This window comes from Prionailurus viverrinus, chromosome B3, assembly GCF_022837055.1.
Source record: "Prionailurus viverrinus isolate Anna chromosome B3, UM_Priviv_1.0, whole genome shotgun sequence".
Lineage (NCBI taxonomy): Eukaryota > Metazoa > Chordata > Mammalia > Carnivora > Felidae > Prionailurus > Prionailurus viverrinus.
In genome coordinates, this window is record NC_062566.1 from 83,738,812 (window position 1) to 83,765,546 (window position 26,735).

The window sequence follows — 26,735 nt, forward strand, 5'->3', positions numbered from 1 at the left end:
AATCTGAAGCTGGCTCCAGGCTCCAGCTGTCAGCACAGAGCCTGATGTGGGGCTCGAACTCACGAACCACAAGATCATGACCTGAACCGAAGTCAGTCACTTAACCAACTGAACCACTTAGGCGCCCCAGAAACCAGTTATTTTTAAGTTGGTAATAGAAGTTAAATAAGTCAGATTTACTTAAATATGTATTTGTTTTAATATAATTTTGTTGAATTTTTTTTTTTCAGGTTAGAAGCCGGCTTTATGTGGGTAAGCTCTTTTTTCTATTATAGATCTCATCATTATTGTTCATAATTTTGAAACTTAAAACAATTTACATATAATACAATTTTTTTTTCAGGAAGAGAGAACAAGCTGGCTATCGAACTTTCTACACTGCTTGATGAAAAATGTAAACTACTTGAAAAATTTAGCCTTGTTCAGAAAGAGGTAAGACATTTTTGAAAATGTTACATATGTGTTAGAGCTGGAAGACTTTACACTTTGCAGTGCAGAAACTTCTGTGTAAGTTTATTAATGCTTGTTTGCAAAGTGTGAGAGTTCAGTTGCTCTTCATATTACCAGTCTTACTAATTGTAACCACTGTGGTAAGAGCATAGTGATGTTTTATTGTGGTTTCATTTTCATTTCCCTGACTAATGAGGTTAAGCACCTTTTTCATATGTTTATTTGTTGTTTGGATATCTTATTTGTGAAGTTACCTGTTTAAGGGTTTTTTGTTTTGTTTTTATTTTTCTTATTTGAAAATATGGTTATCTCTTTTTCTTTTTTGATACGTAGAATATTTTCTATATTTGAACACAAGTCCTTTGTTAGGTATATGTATTGCAAATATTTTCCTTCACTGTGTGGTTTGCCTTTTTATTTCAATGGTAAGCGGAAGTTCTTAATTTTAACCTAGTCTCATTTGTTAATCTTGTCTTTATGATGCCTGCTTTTTGTTTCTTATTTAAGAATTTTTGTCTACTTAAGGTTATGAAGATATTCTTCTGTGCTACTTTCAGAAGCTTTGTTTTACTTTTCTCATTTAGTCTTTGTATAAATTTGGTAGAGCCACCATAACAAAATATCACAGACCAGGTGGCTTACCCAACAGAAATTAATTTTTTCACAGTTCTGGAGGCTAGAAGTCTAAGATCAAAGGGTTGACAGGTTTGATTTCTTACGAGGCTCCTCTCCTTAGCTTGCATGTGGCTGCCTGCTTGCCTGGACCTCCCCTGGTCTTTCCTCTGTCCAGGTGCTTGTTTCTGGTATCTCTGTGTCCAAATTTCTTCTTTTTATAGGACATCATGTGATTAGATTAGGGCCCATCCTTAAGCCTTTATTTTAACTTAATCACCTCTCTAAAGGGCCTGTCTCCAAATACGGTCACATTATGAGGTACTGACTGAGACTTCAACGTATAAATTTTGGGGAAAACAGTTTAACCCAAATTTAATTAGTCTTTAATTCACCTGTAATTGAATTTGTAATGGTGTGATTTGGAAGTCAAGATTCAGTGTTTTTCAGATGGATGTTGAATTAACCAGTACCGTTTATGGAAAAGACCATCTTTTCCTCTGTTCCGTGGTGTCATCTTAAATCAAGTGCTATATATATTTGAGTATTTCTATAATATCTTCTGTTCTTTTGGTCAGTTTTTTAAATTCTTGTGCCAATATCATGCTTTTTAATCTATCTTTTTGTAACGATTCTTGATAGCTGACAGTGTAAACCTCCATGTTTGTTTTTAAAGATTGTCTTGGTGATCTTGGTACTTTGCTGTTCTATATAGATTTTAAATCAGTTCATCAGTTTACACACATAGGCTGCTAGGAATTCAGTTGGGATTACATTGAATATATAGATCAATTTGGAGAGGACTGACATTTTTACAATGTTGAGTTCTTATCCGTGGACTATATAGTATATCCCTTTATTAACATCTTTTAAAACCTCTCTGTTATTGTTTAAATTTTTGTGTTGAGGTTCTCATCATGTTTTATTAGATTTATTCCCTGGTATCTGGTGATTTTTGAAAGTCATCTAAATAGTATAGCTTTTTCTTTGTTTTTAAAAATTAAAAAAATTTTTAAAAAAATTTTAGAGAGAGAGAACACGCAAGTGGGTGAGAAGAACAGAGGGAGACAGAGAAAATCCTAAGCAGCCTCTATGCTGAGAACTAAGCATGGAGCCCGAGGCAGGGCTTGGTCTTACACCCTGGGATCATGACCTGAGCTGAAATCAAGAGTCGGACACTCAACCAACTGAGCCACTCAGGCACCCCGATAGTATAGCTTTTTCTTAACAGCTTTGTTGTAATATAATTTACCCACTATGCAGTTCAGCCATTTAAAGTATACAAATGACTTTGTATACTTTTAGTATATTTACAGCTGTTCATCCATTGCCATAATTTTTGTACATTTTTATTACCCCCAAAGAGGCCCTGTAGCCCTTAGTTATCACCCTTCACCCAGTTTCCCCTACTCCCAAGCCCTAGACAACTTATCTACCTTTTTTTTTTTTTCTATAACTTTGTTGGCTCTGTGTTCCATTTCACATAAATGGAATCATACAACATGTGGTTCTTTGTGTCTGGTTTTTTTTTCACTTAGTAAAATGTTTTCAAGTTTCATCCATGTTGTGTATAGATTTGCTGGTTCTGGGGCACTTGGGTGGCTCAGTCTGTTTAAATGTCCTTCTTGAGCTCAGGTCATGATCTCATAGTTTGTGACTTTGAGTCCCACATCGGGCTCTTTGCTGACAGCTCAGAGCCTGGAGCCTGCTTTGGATTCTGTGTCTCCCTCTCTCTGCCCCTCCTCCACTCATTCTCTCTTGCTCTCTCTCTGTTTGTCTCTCTCAAAAAAATAAATAAATAAATAAATAAACATTAGATTCACCTATTCTGGACGTTTCACATAAATAGAATCATATATAGTCCTTTGTGACTGGCTTTTTTCACTTACATTATGTTTTCAAGGTTCATCCATGTTGTAGTATGAATCAGTACTTTTTTTTTTGCCAAATACTCTTCTTTGCCACAATTTATATATGTGTTTGTCAGTTGGGTTATTCTGTTTTTGGCTGCTACAAGTGATTGTGCTATGGACATTTGTGTACAAGTTTTATGTGAATATGTGTTTTCAATTCTTTGGTGTATATTCCTATGAGTGCCATTGATGGATATGTGTTTAACTTTTTAGGAACTGCCAAATTGTTTTCTATAGTGGCTATACCAGTTTACATTCCTACCACAAGTTTGTGAGTGTTCTAGTTTCTCCACATCTTTCCAAACACTTGTTACTATCTGTCTTTTTGATTTTAGCCATCCTAGTGAGTATGAAGCTGTATCTCACTGTGATTTTAATTTGCATTTCTCTGATGGCTAATTATGAGGAGCACTTATCTTTTCATGTGCTCATTGACTGTTTATCTTTTTTTTTTTTAATTTTTTTTTAACGTTTATTTATTTTTGGGACAGAGAGAGACAGAGCATGAACGGGGGAGGGGCAGAGAGAGAGGGAGACACAGAATTGGAAACAGGCTCCAGGCTCTGAGCCATCAGCCCAGAGCCCGACGCGGGGCTCGAACTCCCGGACCGCGAGATCGTAACCTGGCTGAAGTCGGACGCTTAACCGACTGCGCCACCCAGGCGCCCCGACTGTTTATCTTTTCTTGAGAAATGTCTCTGCAGTTCCTTTGCCTATTTTTAAATTGGTCTTTCATCTTACTATCAAGTTGTAACTTTGTATATTACAGATGTGAAATTCTCATTAGATTATGTGATTTGCAAGTATTTTCTCTCATTTCTGTGGGTTGTCTCTTCACTCTCTTGGTGGTATCTTTGAAGCATAAATTTTTTTTATTAAAAATTTTTTTAAATGTTTATTTTAATAAATTATTTTTATTTAATTTATTTTTGAGAGAGAGAGAGAGAGTGTGAGTGGGGAGGGGCAGAGAGAGAGGGACACACAAAATCTGAAGCAGGCTCCAGGCTCTAAGCTGTCAATAGAGCCTGACATGGGGCTCGAACTCACGAACTGTGAGATCATGACTTGAGCTGAAGTTGGAAGCTTAACCAACTGAGCCACCCAGGTGCTCCTGAAACATAAATGTTTTCAATTTTTTTTTTATTTTAAAGTTTTATTTATTGTTTTGAGAGAGAGAATGTGCTCATGCATGAGCACAAGCGGGGCAGGGGTAGAGGGAGAGGATCCCAAGCAAACTGCATTGTCACCATGGACCCTAATGTGGGACCTGAGCCCTGAACCCAGGAGATCAGGACCTGAGCCAAAACCAAGAGTTGGATGCTTAACTGACTGAACCACCCAGTGGCCCCAAATGTTTTTAATTTTGATGATGCTCAGTTTAACTACTTTTTTTTTTGTTGGTTATACTTTTTTTGGTGTCATATCTAAGAAACCATTGCCTAAAACAACTCACGAAGATTTGCACCTATATTTCCTTCTAAAAGTTTTATGGGATTAGTTCTTATGTTTAGGTTTTTATTTGTTTGGAATTAATTTTTGTAAATTATGTTAGGTAGGGGTCCAGCTTCATTCTTTGGCATGTGGATATCCAGTTTTTCCTAGCATTATTTGTTGAAAGGACTGTTCTTTCTGCACTGAATTATCTTGGTAACTTGTTGAAAATCAATTGACTAAAGTTGTGAAGTTTCGACCCTTCAGTCAATTTCATTGATCTGTTATGTCTATCTTTATACCAAGTCCACACTGTCTTGATTAGTGTAGTTTTGTTGAAAGGTTTGAAGTTGGGAAGTGTAAGTCTTCTAACTTTGTTCATTTTTTTTTCAAGATCATTTTGACTATTCTCACCGAGTCCTTTACATTTTCTGTGAATTTTGGGATCAGCTTGCAATTTCTGCAAATGGATTAGCTGGAATTTTTTTCTTTTTTAAGATTTTACATTTTTTTAAAATTAAAAAAAATTTTTTTAAACATTTTTTTATTTTATTTTTTGAGAGAGAGAGATAGAACACAAGCAGGGGAGGGGCAGAGAGAGAGAGGGAGACACAGAATCCAAAGCAGGCTTCAGGCTCTGAGCTGTTAGATGCAGGGCTCAAACCCACAAATGTGAAATCATGACCTGAGCCAAATTCAGAGGCTTAACCCACTGAGCCACCCAGGTGCCCCAAACTTACTTATTTTAATGTCTGACTGAAAACTCTATTATTTGCATCCCTCAAGAGTCTGTTTCTCTTGCTCATTTTTTCTCTTGGTTCTTAGTCAAATCTTGTGTTGGTCAATGCCAGGTTATTTGTAGAGAAAAATTTGAAGTTGTGGGTGATGTTTCTGTAGTGAGGATTTGCTGTTGCTTCTCATAGGCAGCTAGGCTGAAACATTACATATTGTAGATTACTTTAATTACAGATTAAAATGTTTGGAAATTTGGCCTCATTTCAAGGGATTGGTCTGTTTCTGGTTTAGACTTTCTTATAAGATAGCCAGTGTGGGTTGGTATTAGTTTTGCATTGCTGCTGTACCAAATTATCACAAACTTAGTAACATAAAGTAACACAGGCTTATTTTCTTATAGCATTGGAGGTCATACATCTAAAACCAGGCTTATATAAAACTAAAATGAAGGTGTCAGCAGATCTCTTTCCTTTTGGAGGCACCAGGAGAGAATCTTTTCCTTGCCTCTTTCACCTTCTAGAGGCTGTCCATATTCCTTGGCTCTTAGCTATATTGCTCCAGTCTCTGTTTCCATCTTCCCATTGTCTCTTCTCCTAACTTTGATCCTCTTACCTCCCTCTTCTAAGGACTCTTGGGATTATGTTGGGTCCACCAAGATAATCCTGTATATTTGCCCCATCTGAAGATCCTTAACTTAATCACATCTGGAAATTTTGGGGATTAGGACAGAATTTGGAGAGGTCTTTTTTCAGCCTACCACAGAGCCCCATCACAAAACCTGAGCTTTGTGGCTCATCCTATTCATTAGGTCTTAAACTCCCAAGTTTTTCCCTCTCAGGTCCCCACTTCTACTAAAATCTCTGCTGGGTTTCTTGTCCTATCATCCTCTGCTTTTGGGCAGGGAGAAAGAATTGTCAAATGTTGGACTTGGTTCTCTGAGGATACCCTGTTCTATCATAAATTCTCACTATTTGGTTTTCTCTCCAAGGCCTTCAGACATGTCCTGTTGTTTTTGTTTTGTTGTGTTTTGTTTTCGACCATCTTTTGTTCTTAGTGTGGAAGGTTGGTCCAAATAGCCTAATCTTCTATTTAATCACCTTTTTTTAAAAGCATTGAAATAAGTGCATTTTGCCAAATCTTATCTCATTGTATGTTTCATTTTCCTTATTTTGCACCTTTAAAGATTTAACATTGCCTACTTTATTTGTTGTATGATTTGAACTACAAGTGAAAATTTTGATGGCCAGTTTGAGTTAGTTTCTCTTCAGTGAATAGGGACTTGGGACAGTTCTCTTAGTTTTAAGGGTGAAGTTCTGTCATTTGTTGTTCAAGCCAGTGTGTTAGCTGCCCAGCCTCTATTATAGTGGTCATATTTGAAGAACTTAAAGCTAAGTAAATTGAAGTAAATTTAACATACACGTGGAAGTGGATTTTGTCTGCTTCTTAGATGCCTATTCAGATAAATATGGAATAAAATTTATAGAGCTTTTCCTTACAGTGTTGCTTTCTTTCAGTATGAAGGCTTAGAATCATCTTTGAAGGATGCCAGCTTTGAGAAGGAGTCAACAGAAGCGCAAAGTTTGGAGGTAAAAACAAATAATACATATAATTATAAAAGATGGGGGTGGGGCACCTGGGTGCCTCAGTCAGTTAAGCTGCCGACTCTTGATTTTGGCTCAGGCCATGACTTGATGGTTCGTGAGTCTGAGCCCTGCATCGAGCTCTGCTATGTCAGTAGGGAGCTTGCTTGGGATTCTCTCCTTCTGTCTGCCCTTCCTCTGCTTGCATATGCATGCTCTCTCTCTCTCTTTAAAATAAATAAATAAACATTAAAAAAAAAAGCTGGGAGAAAGATTCTTACTGAATAACAAATTTCAAGAACAGTGTATCTTCTCAAAACTATGTTAAATGTGTAAGAGCATTTCTAGATGTTAAAACTTAAATAAAACATTAACTATAAGAAATAGAACATTAGTATAAAATATTTTAAACTATTAATTAAATATTTTATAAATATTTAATTTTATAAATTTTTAATAAAATATTTAAAAATTTGAGCTCTCTTGCTAACTTGTTTTGAGTGAGGCATATTCAGTTTACCAGTTTACTAGAATCTAAGGCCATATACAAGCTCTTTATTCTTCCTTCTTGAGAAATGTATTAAGGTAACCATCCCTTTTTTTGACCCAGTTTTCTCTAGAAAGGAAAAAAGGATTTGTTTTCATAAATTTAGGAGTAGCTGGCAATAAATTATGTAAATTATGGTAGTACTTGCCTTTACTTCATTCCCAGTATATCAAGAGCTGACTAGAATTAGGCCAAAGTTTTTTTGTCTTTTTTTTTTTAATGTTTATTTTTGAGAGAGAGAGGAATTTTTGAGAGAGAGAGGATATGCGAGCAGGGGAGGGGCAGAGAGAAGGGAGAGATTGAATCCCAAGCAGGCTCTGCATTGTCAGCGCAGAGACATGAGTCTTGAACCCACAAATCGTGAGATCCTGACCTAGCCCAAGTCAAGAGTTGAGCTGGATGCTAAACTGACTAAGGCACTCAGGGCCCCCTAGACCAAAGCTTTAAGCAGTGATGTTCTGGTAAATGTTTAACAGCTGTCTCTCTGAAAAGCCAGAGTCCTTATTTGTAGCATTTGCTGGGTTCGATTGTGTAAATATTCCCAGTTTCAAGGTACCAACATGATGTTACTGAATGTGGAGTTTGGAAGAGATATGTATAGTCAGCTCTCCTGAGCCAGGTATGATTTGGCCAGTAGTAAGAAGGGAAATACTAAAAATTTGTCATTTAGCTAAGCTGCAACAAATTAAGGTAAATAATAGGAGTGTCTTATTACTGGTTACAGTTGGAAGTGTTGTAAAAAGCATACTAACATAAAGTAGAAAACAATGGACTTAGTACCTTTAGTGTACATATTTAGTTAGTGCAGCTTGGCTGTTATGAATCACTGATGTCCAAAATCATCAGAAAGTCTCTAAGTATAACAGTGGATGTTAACTCACTGGAATTAAAATAAAAACTAAAAAAGTCTATAGGTCATGTTTCAGAATTAACTAGTAGAGTCCAAAGGAAGTTATGAATAGAATTCCAAATGAAGTATATTTCTTAATCTTTTCCTTCTTCATTTGTTACCTATTGATATCCTCAAGAACATGTTGAAATTATTTTATTTATTGACCTGTTTTAACTACTGTTCCAGTAGTAACTTACCAGTTTGATTAAAAAAAAAAAAGGAACTGTATAAGGAATTTAGCCGGCTAACAGAAGACCAAAAACTGGACAGCAAAAGCATTTATTCAAGTGTGGTAGTATTGTGGGTAAAATAAAACACACCAATTTATTTTTAAGGCATTGAATTTACATGATCTAGCAGTAAAATTAAAATGAACATTTTGGAAGTTTTTGTCTGATTTTAGTAATTTGAAGAACCATGTAGTGTTTATTTTTAAAATTGGTAAATGTAATTGAGCATAAACTATATGTGATAGAATTACAAAAATTTCATGGTTGAATTGGTAGATAAAATCGAAACAATAGACTAATTTTGACTCAAATCTGGGAATTCATATAATCAAGTAACCAAATTTGGGAAAATATATAGAAATAAGTGTTTTAACTACTATAATATAGTATGTACTTGTTCTTTCTTTTTTCTTGGCTTCCATTAAATTCTTTGAATCTTTTGGTTTTTTTTTTTAAAACAAGTTTGTTGAAGGATCACAAATATCAGAGGTATGTTTGTTACAGTGTTTAAAATCAAATTGGAATAATTCAGTGGTTAATCATTTAAAATTAAAAAGTCCCAGAAAATATGTCATAATTCAATTCAGAATATTACTATGAAGCAATCTTGATTAATTTTTTAGTTTATTTTTTATTATATCTTTAATTATATTAAATCAGACTTCTCATTTTTTCCTTTATAATGCTTTAGAGCAGAGGTTGGCAAAGTATATTCTGGGTTCTGCACCTGTTCTGTTTTATTTTTGTTTTTTAATTTTTTTATTTGAGTGTAGTTGACACAAATGTTACAACATGGTGATTCAGTATCACTATACTTTAATGCTATGCTCATCACAGGTGCAACTACCATCTGTCACCTTACAATGCTATTACAGTCTCGACTATATTTTCTGCGTTATACCTCTTATTGCCATGATTTATTCATTCCATAACTGTAAATCTGTATCTCCTACTCCCTTTCACCCATTTTGCTTATCTCCCCACTGCCTTTCCTGTGGCAACCATCAGTCTGTTCTCCGATTTTATAGATCTGATTCTGCTTTTTGTTTATTTGTTTTGTTTTTTATTTTTTATTTTTTTTTTCAACGTTTATTTATTTTTGAGACAGAGAGAGACAGAGCATGAACAGGGGAGGAGCAGAGAGAGAGGGAGACACAGAATCCGAAACAGGCTCCAGGCTCTGAGCCATCAGCCCAGAGCCTGACGCGGGGCTCGAACTCACGGACCGTGAGATCATGACCTGAGCCGAAGTCGGACGCTCAACCGACCGAGCCACCCAGGCACCCCTGTTTTGTTTTTTAGATTCCACATATGAATGAAATCATTTGGTATTAGTCTTTTTCAGTGTGACTTATTCCACTTAGCATAATATCTCTAGGTCCATTTACATTGTCACAAATGGCAAGGTCTCTTCCTTTTTTATGGTTATATGATACTCCATTTTGTATATATACCACATCTTCTTTATTCATTCATCCGTTGATGGACACTTAATGTTGCTTCCATATTTTGGCTATTGTAAATAAGGGTGCAATAAACATATGGGTGTGTATATCTTTTTGAATTAGTGTTTTAGTTTTCTTTGAATAAATACTCAGCAGTAGAATTATTGGATCATATAGTATTTCTGCTTTTAACTTTTTGAGACATCTCCGTACCGTTTTCCACAGTGGCTGTACCAGTTTACATTCCCAGCAACAGTGCACAAGGGTTCCTTTTTCTCCATATCCTTGCCAACACTTGTTATTTTTTGTCTTTTTGATTTTAGCCATTTTTACAGGTGTGAGATGATACCTCATTGTAGTTTTGATTTGCATTTCCCTTATGATCAGTGATGTTGGGGATCTTTTCATTTCTTTGTTGGCCACCTACGTGTCCTCTTTGGAAAAATGTCTATGTAGGTCCTCTGCCATTTTTAATCAGATTGTTTGGTTTCTCTACTTTTTTGTAAATAAAATTAAAAAAATTTTTTTTTTTTTAGAGAGAGAGAGTACATGCAAGTGCACGAGTGGCAGAGGGGGAGGGAGAGAGAATCTTAAGCAGGCTCCATGCCCAGTGTGTAGCCTGACATGGGGCTCCATCTCACGACCATGAAATCATGACCTGACCTGAAATCAAGAGTCGGACACTTAACCGACTGAGTCACCCAGGTGCCCCTGTAAATAAATGTTATTGGAACACAGTTATGCTCATTTATTTACATAATGTCTTTGCTTTCTCACTACATGCTCAGAGTTGGGTTGTTGGGACCGAGACTACATGGCCTACAGGCCTAAAATATTTACTCACTGGCTTTTTATAGAAAAAGTTTGCTGACCTCTGCTAGTATTGCTGTTATTTAAATATTATAAAAATGAACTAATATGTAAATGAAATTTATTTAATTTGAAATATATGTATTTGATTATACTCATCTGCTTTATCATAACCAAAAAATCCTATGTCTGTCTTACAAAGTTGGCTTTCTCTTTTAGGCAGTCTATGAAAAGCTGAACAGCTCTAAATCTGAACTTGAGGATGAAATACTTTTTCTGGAAAACCAATTAAAAGAAGAGAAATCTAAGCATTCTGAACAAGATGAATTGGTAAGGTATTTGTGTTTGAGGAGACTGCAGGAAAAGGAAATTTATTGAGTTTAAAAAACTTAATAGGTATCAGTTAAAGTATTATATGTACTGTAAAAAATCCAAAAAAATACAGAAGGCTGTTAAGGGGAGAGTAAAAATTTCCAGATCCAGTAGCTTTTTTATTTGTTACAGGTTACCGTTACCATGTTAAGTTTCTTGCATATTCTTACAGAAATTTTCTATGTGTACTATGGAAGTAGCTTACATAAATAAAGTTGAATTATCACATACTTAGTAGATTTTTTTATTGTTCATAAGTCATTTTGAAAACATTTTAACTTTCCTTTATTTGTTATTTTAAAATCTGTAGTAAGGAAGATCTAGATGTGTGTGAGATTATTTAGTAAGATGTGATGTTAGGGGATTTATCTTGAGCCTATAGAACTTAAATGTTATGAAGAGTAAACATGAAATGAATTACTGTTGTCTAACTTTCATATAAAATCCCTTTAAGCATATGGCTGACGAGTTTTCTTAATTTTAAGTCCGCATTTTTTGAGTGAAAGTGTTAGGATAACAATATATCTAAGATATATGGCCTCTTGGAAACCAAAAAAATTTAGTGAATACTTGTTTATAGATTGATACTGTCTTTCCAGATGGTGGATACTTCAAAAAGGATACAGTCTCTAGAGGATGAATCAAAATCTCTCAAATCACAAGTGGCTGAAGTAAGTTGAATTAGTCTAGAAGGTCTGTTGCTTTTGAAAATCATTTTAATTTTATTATTTTATGATTCAAGAAAAAGATATAATACTAGAATTTGAGATATAGGTGTCGTAGATATAGTTCTTTTATTGAAGGTACTTTAGGAAACTTCATTTTATTTTATTTGACAAGTATTTATTGAGCTCTTGCTGTGTACCACCGTTGAAAGTGCTTGGCACTTACCATTAGTGGATAAAATAGAAAAGCTCTCAATAAGTTTAAATTCTGTTAAGAGAGGCAGATAATAGATAGACAAGGAAGATGGCAGCGTAGGAGGATGCTGCGTAGTAGGTCATGCTGACCACTTAGATTCCACCCACATCTGCCTAAATAACCCAGAAAACCGCCAGAAGACTGGCAGAACGGACTCTCTGGAGCCAAGCGTAGACTAGAGGCCCAGGGAGAGGGTAGGAAGGTCGGAGAGGCAGTGCGTGCTACATGGACTGGCAAGAGGGAGTCGGGGCAGTGGAGGGGGAGTCCGTCCGGCAAGGCAGAGCTCCCGAGTCTGGCTTGCAAAAGCAGAGGGGCTGGACAGAGTGAGTTCTGACAGCCAGCGGGACATAACATCTGGAATGTTAATAGTCAACAGCTCTGCTCTCAGAGAGCAGGGAGGGCAGGACAATGCCGGGAGAGAGAGTTGCTGAGCCCTGGAAGACAGAGTTCAGCTCGGTTGGGGAACAAAAGCTCTGGGAAGCGCCATCTCCCTCTCCCATCCCCCAGCCGAAATTCCAAAGGGAAACAGTTCCCATCACCGAACTTGCTTGCACAGTGCAAACTCCCAACCCTGTGCTTCTGTGGATCCATCCCTCCATTGGGTCTGCCTCCCTCCTGGTGCTGCAGGGCCCCTCCCACAGGGGACAACAACTGCAAAGCGAGCTAAGCCTGCCCCTCCCACCCTGTGCACCTTGTGGATCCACCCCGGCTAATATGCCAGATCCCATCAAACCAGCACCACAAGCCTGGCAGTATGCAGGCAGCCCAGACAGGGGCCACACCACTCCACAGTGGGTCCTGCCCCTGGACGAGGGGAAGATAAGGTACACACCAGTCTGACTGTGGCCCCAGCCGCGGCCTGGGGGCAGACATCGGGTCTGACTGTGGCTCCGCCCACCAACAACTTTCTCCGGACAGCACAGGGGAGGTGCCCTGCAGTTTGGAGCTACCTCAAGGACTACCCAAGATGATGGAACGGAACAATGGTCCTCAAAAGAAACTCCAGGAAGTAGCGACAGCTAACGAATTGATCAAAAATGATTTAAGCAATATAATGGAACATGAATTTAAAATAATAGTCATAAAATTAATCTCTGGGCTTGAAAAAAGTATAGAGGACAGCAGAGAATCTGTTGCTACAGAGATCAAGGGACTAAGAAACAGGAGGAGCTAAAAATTTGCTATAAATGAGGTGCAAAATAAAATGGAGGCGACCATAGCTCGGATTGAAGAGGAGAGAATAGGTGAATTAGAAGATAAAATTATGGAAAAAGAGGAAGCTGAGAAAAAGATAAAAAAATCCAGGAGTATGAGGGGAGAATTAGAGAACTAAGTGATGTGATGAAACGCAAAATATCCATATAATAGGGATTCCAGAGGAGGAAGAGAGAGAAAGGGGCTGAAGGTGTACTTGAACAAATCATAGCTGAGAACTTCCCTGATCTGGGAAAGGAAAAAGGCATTGAAACCCAAGAGGCACAGAGAACTCCCTTCAGATGTAACTTGAATCTATCTTCTGCACGACATATCATAGTGAAACTGGCAAAATACAAGGATAAAGAGAAATTTCTCAAAGCAGCGAGGGATAAACATGCTCTAACATATAAAGGGAGACCGATAAGATTAATGACAGACCTATCTACTGAAACTTCGCAGGCCAGAAAGGAATGGCAGGAAATCTTCAATGTGATAAACAGAAAAAATTGCGGCTGAGAATCCTTTATCCAGCAAGTCTGTCATTTAGAATAGAAGGAGAGATAAAGGTCTTCCCAAACACAAACTGAAGGAATTTATCACCACTAAACCAGCCCTACAAGAGATCCTAAGGGGGATTCTGTGAGTGAAATGTTGCAAGGACCACAAAATACCAGAGACATCACTACAAGCATGAAACCTACAGACATCACAGACTCTAAACCCATATCTTTCAATAATAACACTGAATGCAAAAGGACTAAATGCTCCAACCAGAAGACATAGGGTATCAGAATGGATAAAAAAACAAGATCCATCTATTGTTGTCTACAAGAGACTCATTTTAGACCTGAGGACACCTTCATATTGAAAGTGAGGGAATGGAGAACTGTCTATCATGCTACTGGAAGTCAAGAGAAAGCTGGAGTAGCCATACTCATATCAGACAAACTAGACTTTAAATTAAAGGCTGTAACAAGAGATGAAGAAGGGCATTATATAATAATTACAGGGTCTATCCATCAGGAAGAGCTAACAATGATAAATGTCTGTGTGCCGAATATGGGAGCCCCAAATATATAAAACAATTAATCACAAACATAAGCAACCTTATTGATAAGAATGTGGACTTTAATACTCCACTTACAACATTGGATACATCATCTAGACACAGGATCAATAAAGAAACAAGGGCCCTGAATGATACATTGGATCAGATGGACTTGACAGATATATTTAGAACTCTGCATCCCAAAGCAACAGAATATACTTTCTTCTCGAGTGCACATGGAGCATTCTCCAAGATAGATCACATACTGAGTCAAAAAACAGCCCTTCATAAGTATAAAAGAATTGAGATCATACCATGCACATTTTTAGACCACAATGCTATGAAGCTTGAAATCAACCGCAGGAAAAAGTCTGGAAAACCTCCAAAAGCATGGAGGTTAAAGAACACACTACTAAAGAATGAATGGGTCAACCAGGCAATTAGAAGAAATTTAAAAATATATGGAAACAAATGAAAATGAAAATACAACAATCCAAATGCTTTGGGATACAGCGAAGGCAGTCCTGAGAGGAAACTACATTGCAACCCAGGCCTATCTCAAGAAACAAGAAAAATTCCAAATACAAAATCTAACAGCACACCTAAAGGAAATAGAAACAGAACAGCAAAGACACCCCAAACCCAGCAGCAGAAGAGAAATAATAAAGATCAGAGCAGAAATAAACAATATAGGATCTACAAAAACTGTAGAGCAGATCAATGAAATCAAGAGTTGGTTTTTTGAAAAAATAAACAAAATTGATAAACCTCTAGCCAGGCTTCTCAAAAAGAAAAGGGAGATGACCCAAATAGATAAAATCATGAATGAAAATGGAATTATTACAACCAATCCCTCAGAAACACAAGCCATTATCAGGGAATACTATGAAAAATTATATGCCAACAAACTGGACAACCTGGAAGAAATGGACACATTCCTAAGCACCCACACACTTCCAAAACTCAAAGAGGAAGAAACAGAAAATCTGAACATACCCATAACCAGTGAAGAAATTGAATCAGTTATCAAAAATCTGCCAAAAATAAGAGCCCAGGACCAGATGGCTTCCCTGGGGAATTCTACCAGACATTTAAAGCAGAGATAATACCTATCCTTCTCAAACTGTTCCAAAAAAATAGAAAGGGAAGGAAAACTTCCCTCATTCTATGAAGACTCATTCTATGAAGCCAGCATTACTTTGATTCCTAAACGAGACAGAGACCCAGCAAGAAAAAGAGAACTACAGGCCAATATCCCTGATGAATATGGATGCAAAAATTCTCAATAAGATACTTGCAAATTGAATTCAACAGCATATAAAAAGTATTATTCACCATGATCAAGTGGGATTCATTCCTGGGCTGCAGGGTGGTTCAACATTTGCAAATCAATCAATGTGATACATCACATTAATAAAAGAAAAGATAAGAACCATATGATCCTGTCAATCGATGCAGAAAAAGCATTTGACCAAATTCAGCATCCCTTCTTAGTAAAAACCCTCGAGGAAGTCGGGATAGAAGGAACATACTTAAACATCATAAAAGCCATTTATTTAAAGCCCACAGCTAATATCATCCTCAGTGGGGAAAAACTGAGAGCTTTCTCCCTGAGATCACGAACACGACAGGGATGTCCACTCTCACCGCTATTGTTTAACATAGTGTTGGAAGTGTTAGCATCAGCAATCAGACAACAAAAGGAAATCAAAGGCATCAAAATTGGCAAAGATGAAGTCAATTTTCACTTTTTGCAGATGACATGGTATTATATATGGAAAATTTGATAGACTCCACCAAAAGTCTGCTAGGAGTGATACATGAATTCAGCAAAGTTGCAGGATACAAAATCAATGTACAGGAATCAGTTGCATTCTTAGACACTAATAATGGAGCAACAGAAAGACAAATAAAGAAACTGATCCCATTCACAAGTGCACCAAGAAGCATAAAATACCTAGGAATAAACCTATCCAAAGATGTAAAAGATCTGTATGCTGAAAACTATAGAAAGCTTATGAAGGAAGTTGAAGAAGATATAAAGAAATGGAAAAACATTCCGTGCTCATGGATTGGAAAAATAAATATTGTTAAAATGCCAATACTACCCAAAGCTATCTACACATTCAATACAATCCCAATCAAAATTGCACCAGCATTCTTCTCAAAGCTAGAACAAGCAATCCTAAAATTTGTATGGAACCACAAAAGGCCTCGAATAGCCAAAGGAATTTTGAAGAAGAAGACCAAAGCAGGAGGCACCACAATCCCAGACTTTAGCCTCTACTACAAAGCTGTAATCATCAAGCAGCATGGTATTGGCACAAAGACAGACACATAGACCAATGGAATTGAATAGAAACCCCAGAATTAGACCCACAAAAGTACAGCCAACTAATCTTTGACAAAGCAGGAAAGAATATCCAATGGAAAAAAGACAGTCTCTTTAACAAATGGTGCTGGGAGAACTGGACAGCAACATGCAGAAGGTTGAAACTAGACCACTTTCTCACACCATTCACAAAAACAAACTCAAAATGGATAAAGGGCCTGAATGTGAGACAGGAAACCATCAAAACCCTAGAGGAGAAAGCAGGAGAAAACCTCTCTGACCTCAGGCGCAGCAATTTCTTACTCGACACATCCCCAAAGGCAAGGGAGTTAAAAGCAAAAATGAACTATTGGGACCTCATGAAGATAAAAGCTTCTGCACTGCAAAGGAAGCAGTCAACAAAACTAAAAGGCAACCAACAGAATGGGAGAAGATATTTGCAAATGACATATCAGACAAAGGGCTAGTATCCAAAATCTATAAAGCGCTCACCAAACTCCACACCCGAAAAACAAATAATGTAGTGAAGAAATGAGCAGAAAACATGAATAGACATTTCTCTAAAGAAGACATCCAGATGGCCAACAGGCACATGAAATCGCTCCTCATCAGGGAAATACAAATCAAAACCACACTCAGATATCACCTCACGCCAGTCAGAATGGCTAAAATGAACAAATCAGGAGACTATATTTATTTATTTATTTTTTAATATATGAAATTTATTGTCAGATTGGTTTCCATACAACACCCAGTGCTCATCCCAAAAGGTGCCCTCCTCAATACCCATCACCCACCCTCCCCTCCCTCCCACCCCCCATCAACCCTCAGTTTGTTCTCAGTTTTTAACAGTCTCTTATGCTTTGGCTCTCTCCCACTCTAACCTCTTTTTTTTTTTTTTTCCTTCCCCTCCCCCATGGGTTTTTGATAAGTTTCTCAGGATCCACATAAGAGTGAAACCATATGGTATCTGTCTTTCTCTGTGTGGCTTATTTCACTTAGCATCACACTCTCCAGTTCTATCCACGTTGCTACAAAGGGCCGTATCTCATTTTTCCTCATTGCCACGTAGTATTCCATTGTGTATATAAACCACAATTTCTTTATCCATTCATCAGTTGATGGACATTTAGGCTCTTTCCATAATTTGGCTATTGTTGAGAGTGCTGCTATAAACATTGGGGTACAAGTGCACCTATGCATCAGCACTCCTGTATCCCTTGGATAAATTCCTAGCAGTGGTATTGCTGGGTCATAGGGTAGGTCTATTTTTAATTTTCTGAGGAACCTCCACACTGCTTTCCAGAGCGGCTGCACCAGTTTGCATTCCCACCAACAGTGCAAGAGGGTTCCCGTTTCTCCACATCCTCTCCAGCATCTATAGTCTCCTCAAAACCACACTCAGATATCACCTCATGCCAGTCAGAGTGGCCAAAATGAACAAATCAGGAGACTATAGATGCTGGAGAGGATGTGGAGAAACGGGAACCCTCTTGCACTGTTGGTGGGAATGCAAATTGGTGCAGCCGCTCTGGAAAGCAGTGTGGAGGTTCCTCAGAAAATTAAAAATAGACCTACCCTATGACCCAGCAATAGCACTGCTAGGAATTTATCCAAGGGATACAGGAGTACTGATGCATAGGGGCACTTGTACCCCAATGTTCATAGCAGCACTCTCAACAATAGCCAAATTATGGAAAGAGCCTAAATGTCCATCAACTGATGAATGGATAAAGAAATTGTGGTTTATATACACAATGGAATATTACGTGGCAATGAGAAAAAATGAAATATGGCCCTTTGTAGCAACGTGGATGGAACTGGAGAGTGTGATGCTAAGTGAAATAAGCCACACAGAGAAAGACAGATACCATATGGTTTCACTCTTATGTGGATCCTGAGAAACTTAACAGAAGTGCATGGGGGAGGGGAAGAAAAAAAAAAAGAGGTTAGAGAGAGAGGGAGCCAAAACATAAGAGACTGTTAAAAACTGAGAACAAACTGAGGGTTGATGGGGGGTGGGAGGGAGGGGAGGGTGGGTGATGGGTATTGAGGGGGGCATCTTTTGAGATGAGCACTGGGTGTCGTATGGAAACCAATTTGACAATAAATTTCATATTTAAAAAAAAGAGGCAGATAATAAAAAGTTAACAAAATTTGCTAGAAAGCACATAAAAGGTTAAAAGAGGCTAAATCGTTTGTCCAAGGTCACATGGCAAGGTAGTGGCAGAGCCTTGACTGGACCCTGGTAGCCTTTTTTCTGGTAGCCTGTACTGTCTTTCCTATTAATATTGTCATGGTTTTTTTTTTTTTTTACTTTAATTCCATGTTTTAGGGAGTATGTATAAAAAAGAGTTATAATATTAAATTAATTCCTATAAGCTTGATATGTTGTGTTTTACTTAGGCCAAAACGACCTTCAAAATATTTCAAATGAATGAAGAACGACTTAAGATAGCTATAAAAGATGCTTTGAGTGAAAATTCCCAACTTCAGGAAAGCCAGAAACAGGTTTGTACTCTGTAGGGACTCTTTAACTGTGACTACATAGTTATAAATGTTCTGAGCATACTCATGACTGACCCATCCTGGGGGCAAGATTAGGCTTTCCCCGGAAAGCAGGAAAGGAGGACAGTCTCCTGAATATCCTTTGATATGTCTTTTATATAGGGTGCAAAAGTGTATACTCCTGTTACCTTTTTCCTCCAGTAGTGAAAACGAGCCAGGGCAAATTTTAATAATCACAGCAAATAGGATTTAGGACCAACTCCTTAAAGCCAGAGTGAAGGAAGGCAGCGAATATCCATGAGAATGATTGAAGCTATGGGTCCGGGGCCTAAAGATAGAAGCAGTTCTGGTGGTTAGAGCAAATGAGGATTTAGCTTCTTCCTTCTTCATATGTAGAGATACTCCCACACACCCACATATATTTACTGTCTCACTATTCTCCCAATACAGTTAAAATTTTTCCATGGGACAGTTTTTCATTTGATTGCATTATTTACAGTCTTCTAAATGTTGTAGCTAAGCCACGTGATGTGCTCTTACTACATGTTCTGTTTTACCCAAAATTTTATTTGCTCTAGGGTTAGTTTTGTTTCCTATATACCATGGAGATCTGTCTTCTGGACATGCTGAATAACTTTGTGCATTCAAATGCTTTGTTAATGTACTAATTTTATTTTTTTCTTGAAGCAATCCTTCCTGAGGCCTTCCGTCCTCCTGGTCCAATAGGAACTTTTTCTCTAGGTCTGTTAATGATTCTGTTGTCCTGAGATTTCACTTCACTCCCATCTATTCCCTTGTCTTTCTCCTGTGTTGGATCTTCTATTTCCTGTATCCAAGACTTGCTCTTTTGTGGTTAATTTTCTTGATTAGCTTCCTGAGAGATAGGTATAGAAGGTAACTTTTAAAAACTTTGCATGCCGGGGCGCCTGGGTGGCGCAGTCGGTTAAGCGTCCGACTTCAGCCAGGTCACGATCTCGCAGTCTGCGAGTTCGAGCCCCACGTCAGGCTCTGGGCTGATGGCTCAGAGCCTGGAGCCTGTTTCCGATTCTGTGTCTCCCTCTCTCTCTGCCCCTCCCCCGTTCATGCTCTGTCTCTCTCTGTCCCAAAAATAAATAAACTTTGAAAAAAAAAAAAAAACTTTGCATGCCTAAGAATGTCTTCTCTCAAGGTTATTGACATTTTGGTTGGATATCTTCTGGATTGGAAAAGTTTTTTTTCTTGAAATTTTGATATCGGTCCATTGTCTTCACTTTCCAGTATTGGTTTTGAGAAGTCAGATGAGATTTGGATTGCTGAATCTTTTTGTGATCTGCTCTTTTCCTCCCTGAAAGATTTTAAATATTTATTTATTTTGAGAGAGGCAGAGAGAGGAAAAGAGAATCCGCTCAGAGCCTGACATAGGGCTCAATCTCAAAACTGTGAGATCATGGCCTACGTCAAAATCAAGAGTCGGATGGACGGACTGACTGAGCCAGCCACCTGTTCCATCCCAGGAAGCTTTTATATCTTTCCTTGTTTCTAGGTCTCTGAAATGTCATGATGATGTGTGAGTCTTTTTTCATATTCTTAATATGGAAACTCTTGGTTTTGATTCAGTTCTGGGAAATTATTTCATGCTTTTTCTGGGATTTTTTGTATGATTATATAGTAGTTATTTAAATATGTCCTCTTGGGCTGTGTGGGTGCCTCAGTTGGTTGAGTGTCTGACTCTTGATTTTGGCTCAGGTCATGACCCCAAGGTCTTGGGATTGAGCCCCATGTCAGGCTCAGGCTGAGTGAGCGTGGAGTCTGCCTGAGACTCTCTCTCTCTCTCTCTCTCTCTCTCTCTCTCTCTCTCTCTTTCTCTCTTTCACTCTCTGCTCCTCCCCTGCTTGTATGTGTGCATGCACTCACTCTCCCCTGCCCCCACCCCCAAAAGATGTCCTCTTTGTTTTCTTTCTTTGCAAGTTTTGTTGACTTATTCTCCTATATTTTTCAATTGTAAGTGGTCTTTTTTATTTTGTTTTTGCCTTTTCTTTTTTTAAATATTTTTATTTATTTTTGAGAGAGACAGAGCACGAGTGGGGGGAAGGGCAGAAAGAGAGGGAGACACAGAATCTGAAGCAGGCTCCAGGCTCTGAGCTGTCAGAACTGTGCCTGATGCGGGGTTCGAACTCCTGAGCCTCCAGATCATGACCTGAGCCGAAGTCAGACATTTAACAACTGAGCCACCCAGGTGCCCCTGTTTTGCTTATGCCTTTTTTTCATTTATGGATGCCGTGTCTTAGCTTGCTGAGGATATTGTTATTATTATTATTTTCTTTTTTGAAGTGTTTTTCAGTTCCCTGAGTTGTTTTGTTTACTTTGAGTTCCTTTATTTTCTGTTTTGGTCTATGTCTTTTATATATGAGTTTCTTTTTTTTTTTTTTTTAATGTTTGCTTATTTTTGAGAGAGAGAGACAGTATGAGCAAGGGAGGGACAGAATCCGAAGCAGGCTCCAGGTCCTGAGCTGTCAGCACAGATCCCGATGCGGGGCTCGAATCTACAGACCGTGAGAGCATGACTGAGCCAAAGTCAGATGCTTAACCGACTAAGCCACCAAAGCACCCCTCTAAGTTTCTTTTTAAAGTCAGTTATTAGGTGATTCATGGCAGTCTGCTCATTTGATAGTGAAGCTCTTCATATCTAATTGGAAGCTCAGTGTGTGTTACTGGGAGGCTGTTCTGTAGGGTAATCTGGCTAGGGTGTTTCCTTGGAAGATCCCCAGTTGTTGGTATTTGAAGATCATTTTCCACAGGGATAATTCCTCCACAGTTTCTGTTTGAGAGGGATAAGCCTGTTTGCCAACGGTGTGGCAAGCAGCTAAGACAGGTGGGGGTTGTTGGTGTGTCACTATCCAGTAAGTCAGCTTTTCCTTTATCCTTTTATGTTTTCAATATTTTACTCACACTTTCACCTGGGCCAAGTGTCCCAGAGTTTCATTTTCCACCTCTCCAGAAAATAACCTTCTAGGCTTTTGCCAGACGTATATGTGTGTGCGTGTGTATGCGCACATGCATGTGAGAGATATGGGTGAGTGGGAAAGATGGATGGAGAGTCAAAATGTATGTGTATGTATGTGCAGGGGCTTTCTGTTTTTTTGTTTTTTGTTTTTCATTTTTTATACAAACTTTCAGTCTTCCTCTTTTCAATCCTATTTATAGCCCTAGTATTGGTGCCTCCAAATTCTAAGCATTTTGGGTTGTATTAAGTCAACTTACATTTGGACTTTCCCATCTTCTATGTAGATTTCAGATTTGTCTGCTCTGCTGTATTTCTTACTATACTTATATCTCTTTCTGCTTTCCACTTCTAGAATTACCTTTTTCTTCATCACCTGTTTTCTTTTTTCTTGTGGGTTTATGCTTCTTCCCCCCCCCCCCAAATCTTTTAGTAAATTCATTCTTATCTTAGTAGATTTCAGGAGAAAGTGGTCGTAAATGCTGTGTTAAATTTGCTGTTATAATCAAAACTGACCTTTTCAATTTTGAAAAATTTTCACCTAGATTGTCTTATTCTTTACATCTACTTTCATTTAACTCCTTTTTAATCACTCAAGTTCTTAAAATAAACTATCCTACATTCACTGATGCCATGTTCTAATATACTCCTCTAACTTCTTAAGACTGCATGCTGGGTATGCAATTTCTTTAGTCATTCACTAGAGTCCACTAATAACCAGATTCAAAGTTTTTTCTTCAAGAAAATCCTCATTTTTTTTTTAATCTGTTGGTGTTCTCTTATTGTGTTATACACGCATAGAAAAAGTTTAGTTTTCTTGTGCTAGGAAAGATGCCTTAGTTTTGCAGAGAAATCCAATAATTATTGTTTGATAGAATAGAGTTTTAAAGTTTTAATAGATTTGGACTTTTATATTTCTTTTTTCAACGTTTATTTATTTTTGGGACAGAGAGAGACAGAGCATGAACGGGGGAGGGGCAGAGAGAGAGGGAGACACAGAATCGGAAACAGGCTCCAGGCTCTGAGCCATCAGCTCAGAGCCTGATGCGGGGCTCGAACTCACGGACCGCGAGATCGTGACCTGGCTGAAGTCGGACGCTTAACCGACTGCGCCACCCAGGCGCCCCTGGACTTTTATATTTCTATGGGCCATTTCTTTTGTGAATTGCTTGCTCAGTCATTTTTTTTCTTATTTTTCTTTTGACTTCTAACAGCTCTTTGCATCTTAAGATTATTAATCCTTTGCCGCATATATTTTTAAGAGTTCCTTTCTAGTTACTTGCTTTTAGATTTTGTTATTTTTTGATTTGTGAGGTTTTTAAGTGTTATGTAGTCAAATCTGTGTTTTATAACGATCCTTCCCTTTTGTATCATGTTCAGAAAATTTTTTCTATAAAAGTATATACTAAGTAAAAGATTGTTTATGCAGAATTTGATGTATTCCATATTAATGGTATCTCTGGAAGTTCAGTTATCCTAACTACAAAACAGCACATGATTTAAAAAACAAATTTTAGTACAAATAAGTTATGGCATATTTAAGGGATGGTAAGAAATGACCAAATCTAACATATGTATGTCTCAAAAAACCTCTTATTTAATAAAAACTTATTATGTAAATCAGTTGAACAATATTTAAGTGTCTCTTATTTTACATTACCCCTCTTAAAAGTTCTTTGAAAACAGGACCCCACCCTTCCTTCCCTTCTTTCCTCCTGTCTAACCCTCTCCTTCCCTTCTCAGCAACACATTGTGTCGTATAACATCTATTAAAGTTATATCTACGGGCACCTGAGTGGCTCAGTTGGTTAAGCGTCCGACTTCAGCTCAGGTCATGATCTCACAGTTGGTGGGTTTGAGCTCCACATTGGGCTTTGTGCTGACAACTCAGAGCCTGGAGCCTGCTTCAGATTCTATGTCTCCCTCTCTCTCTCTCTCTCTCTGCTTCTCCCCACTAGTGCTCCTTCTCTCTGTGTCTTTCAAAAATATATAAATGTTAAAAAAAATTTAAAAAAGTCGTGTATGTATATATAAATAAATTCATTCACACCTAAGTATGAAACATAACAAGTTGCCTTTTTTTTTCTTGGTTGGGTTTTAATTTTAGCTTTTACAAGAAGCTGAAGAATGGAAAGAACAAGTGGGTCAACTTAATAAACAGAAAATAACATTTGAAGAGTCCAAAGCATATGCAGAGCAAGTTCTGTATGATAAAGAAACTCAGATCAAGGTAAATGGGCCTTCTGGTTTTAGTGACTGAGCCAGCTAGAATGTTATACTAATTCTGAAATTTGAAAATTTTTGTTTTTTGAAACTTTTATTTTTATAATTTATTTGGTCAAATTAGAGGGTGTGTACTTCTTGGGCATTCATTTTAATTTGTACTGATATTATCATCTTGCTCCCAAATGCTCCTTGAAGACTTTTAGATTTGTAGTCTATATATCAACATTCTGTATGTCCTTTTTGTCCTTTCCTTTGTATTTTAGCCTAGGTATTGATTGACGAGAAAAAAGAATAATGGATTTTACCTTTGTCTTTTAGACTGCCATCTGTTTCTTTTGATAAAAAGAGGTTGGAAAGAATTTTGGAATTTGACAGATGAAGTTATATGTATTGGCTGAATATCTGTAATACCTAGATTAGCTATTGTATGTACTCTCACAGAGATAAATACTTTTCAAAAAATAAGTCTAATTGAAACTTGACTCTAATAAGAATATGGTAACTTATTTTCACTTTTAGGATTTGTTCACTTTTCCTTACTCCTTATTTGTCCTTTCTAGCCCTTTTTCCTGCCTTCTCTTTTAAATCTTATGCTTTCAAGCTGCAAACATACTCAGGTGTGAGTATCAAGTAATAAGATATAAAACTAACATTCTGCAATCTATGCAGTGAAGTGAACATTGCCATCTTGAAACCTATTCATTTATCCTCTTTACGTTGTTGCTATGAATTTTTTGAAGATTCCAGCTTTAGTTGTTTTCATGATTTGGCATGTTCTTTTATTTTTTCCCTAAACTTACTCTACTAAAGAACTTGAGATTCTTCCTAAGCAGAATAAGAATGAGATGCTAATCTCAAGCTCTACTCAAAGCTTTAGGCCATGTTATTTTTGCCTGGAACTCTCAAGAGGGACAGATCAAAGGGTAGAAATTACAGAGCAGAGTGGGTTTTTAGGTGGGTCCTTCCACAGAAATATATGGCATAGTCATTTCATTATTTACAATGAAAATTCTTTCTTTATTCAAGAAAATCAAAAAAGTACTGTTGGAAAACCTGTAATGTACCAGTTCAGGTTCTATTTTATGATAGAACCCAGGCTCGCCTGTGTTCTTTTTATATATCATGTACCTCACTTGCAGGTGTTTGACCTCACACAAAATTTACTGTTTGGTTAATGGCTACTGTTATTTGTGGTATGGAAAGAATGTAATATAGTAAATATTTTGTTACTTTATAGTCAGGCAGTATATTTAGCAAAAATGGACCATTATCCAGTATCGTATTTGATTTAGGAATAACCAAGTGTGGTTTTTAACTTGCAGAGTTTAATAGTCAATAAATATTATAGTTTTTCAGAGTATATGTCTCAATATCAGCTGGTGAATAAGAGGTCATGTACTGTTATCTATGTAGATTGATTTTTAAACTATAACTACACATTCAGAAGTTGTAAATCAGTTAGCAAAAGGCCTTATTACCTTCTCTTTCTGTTTTTCTCTCTTTACTAAATGTCAAGTCTCTGACTGAACGTTTGATAAAGATGAAAGATTGGGCTGCTGTGCTTGGAGAAGACCTAACAAATGATGATAACTTGGAATTGGAAATGAAGAGTGAATCAGAAAATGGTATGCAGTTGGGTATGAAGTCGTGATTCATCCTCTTTTGCTAAAAATGATAAGTAGCTCTTGTATTTGCTTTTAGTTTCCTATGTGTACCATGTTCTTTATACAATTCTCGTTTGGCACATCTTCTCCATTTGTCTCTAATACTCTGTCCCTCTCACACCGTTCCTTATTGTTAAGCTTCAGTTGGGATACAGCTTTTTCAGTAATCTTTCTCCATCTCCTCAGACAGACTTACAGCCTCTTTCCTTCCTGTTCTTTTTATATGTTGTACAAATCCTCATTATAGCAATTTTCACATTGCATCATAATCATTTCAGGGCCTATTTTTCCTGCCATGTCTGCTAATTGGGTGGATTGTGGGTAGTTTGAAAAATGAGTGTTATATTGGTGAATGCCTGAGGATACTTTATATTAATTAGATGGCTCAGTACTTTAATCTTGGCCACCCCAAATTGTTATCACCATTGCTGGTTGTGGTCTGGAAACTCAGGCAGGAGTTAGGTTCACTGTAGCTGCTCCCTGTATTTTCAAACCAATTCTTTTGACTTGAAAAGAGAATTTTATGTTGACATGATTATAGATTCATTGGAAGTTGCAAAAAGAGTACAGAAGTGTTTTGTGCATCTTTCACTAGTTTCTCCCCGTGGTAGCTCTTCTGACTTTTGTGACCTTTCTCTTTTTTCTCTCTCTACCCCTTACATATTAACACATGTGTTAAGGAACAGAAGGTATGATTTTTTAAAAATTTTTCTTTGATGATAGCATTAATGCTTGGAAGAAAATTACAGTCCCATACGGTTGGTTCTGTTTGTACTTTTTTACTTCTGCTTTGTCTTGCAAGAAGCAATTCTTTTTGTAATAGAAAATGCATGCTCGTTTAT

General features: G+C 37.4%; 1 protein-coding gene across 6 annotated transcripts in view; it reads left to right on the forward strand.

Moving 5' to 3' along the window:
• MIA2 (MIA SH3 domain ER export factor 2) overlaps positions 1-26,735 on the forward strand; it is a 110,788-nt gene that overhangs the window by 42,975 nt on the left and 41,078 nt on the right. For all 6 annotated transcript variants that reach the window (XM_047861317.1, XM_047861314.1, XM_047861318.1 and 3 more), the window contains 8 exons: positions 231-252; positions 344-432; positions 6,656-6,727; positions 10,865-10,975; positions 11,617-11,688; positions 18,922-19,026; positions 24,111-24,233; positions 25,746-25,854. In XM_047861317.1, the coding sequence (XP_047717273.1) occupies positions 231-252; positions 344-432; positions 6,656-6,727; positions 10,865-10,975; positions 11,617-11,688; positions 18,922-19,026; positions 24,111-24,233; positions 25,746-25,854 (703 nt within the window). The remainder of the gene's footprint in view (positions 1-230; positions 253-343; positions 433-6,655; positions 6,728-10,864; positions 10,976-11,616; positions 11,689-18,921; positions 19,027-24,110; positions 24,234-25,745; positions 25,855-26,735) is intronic.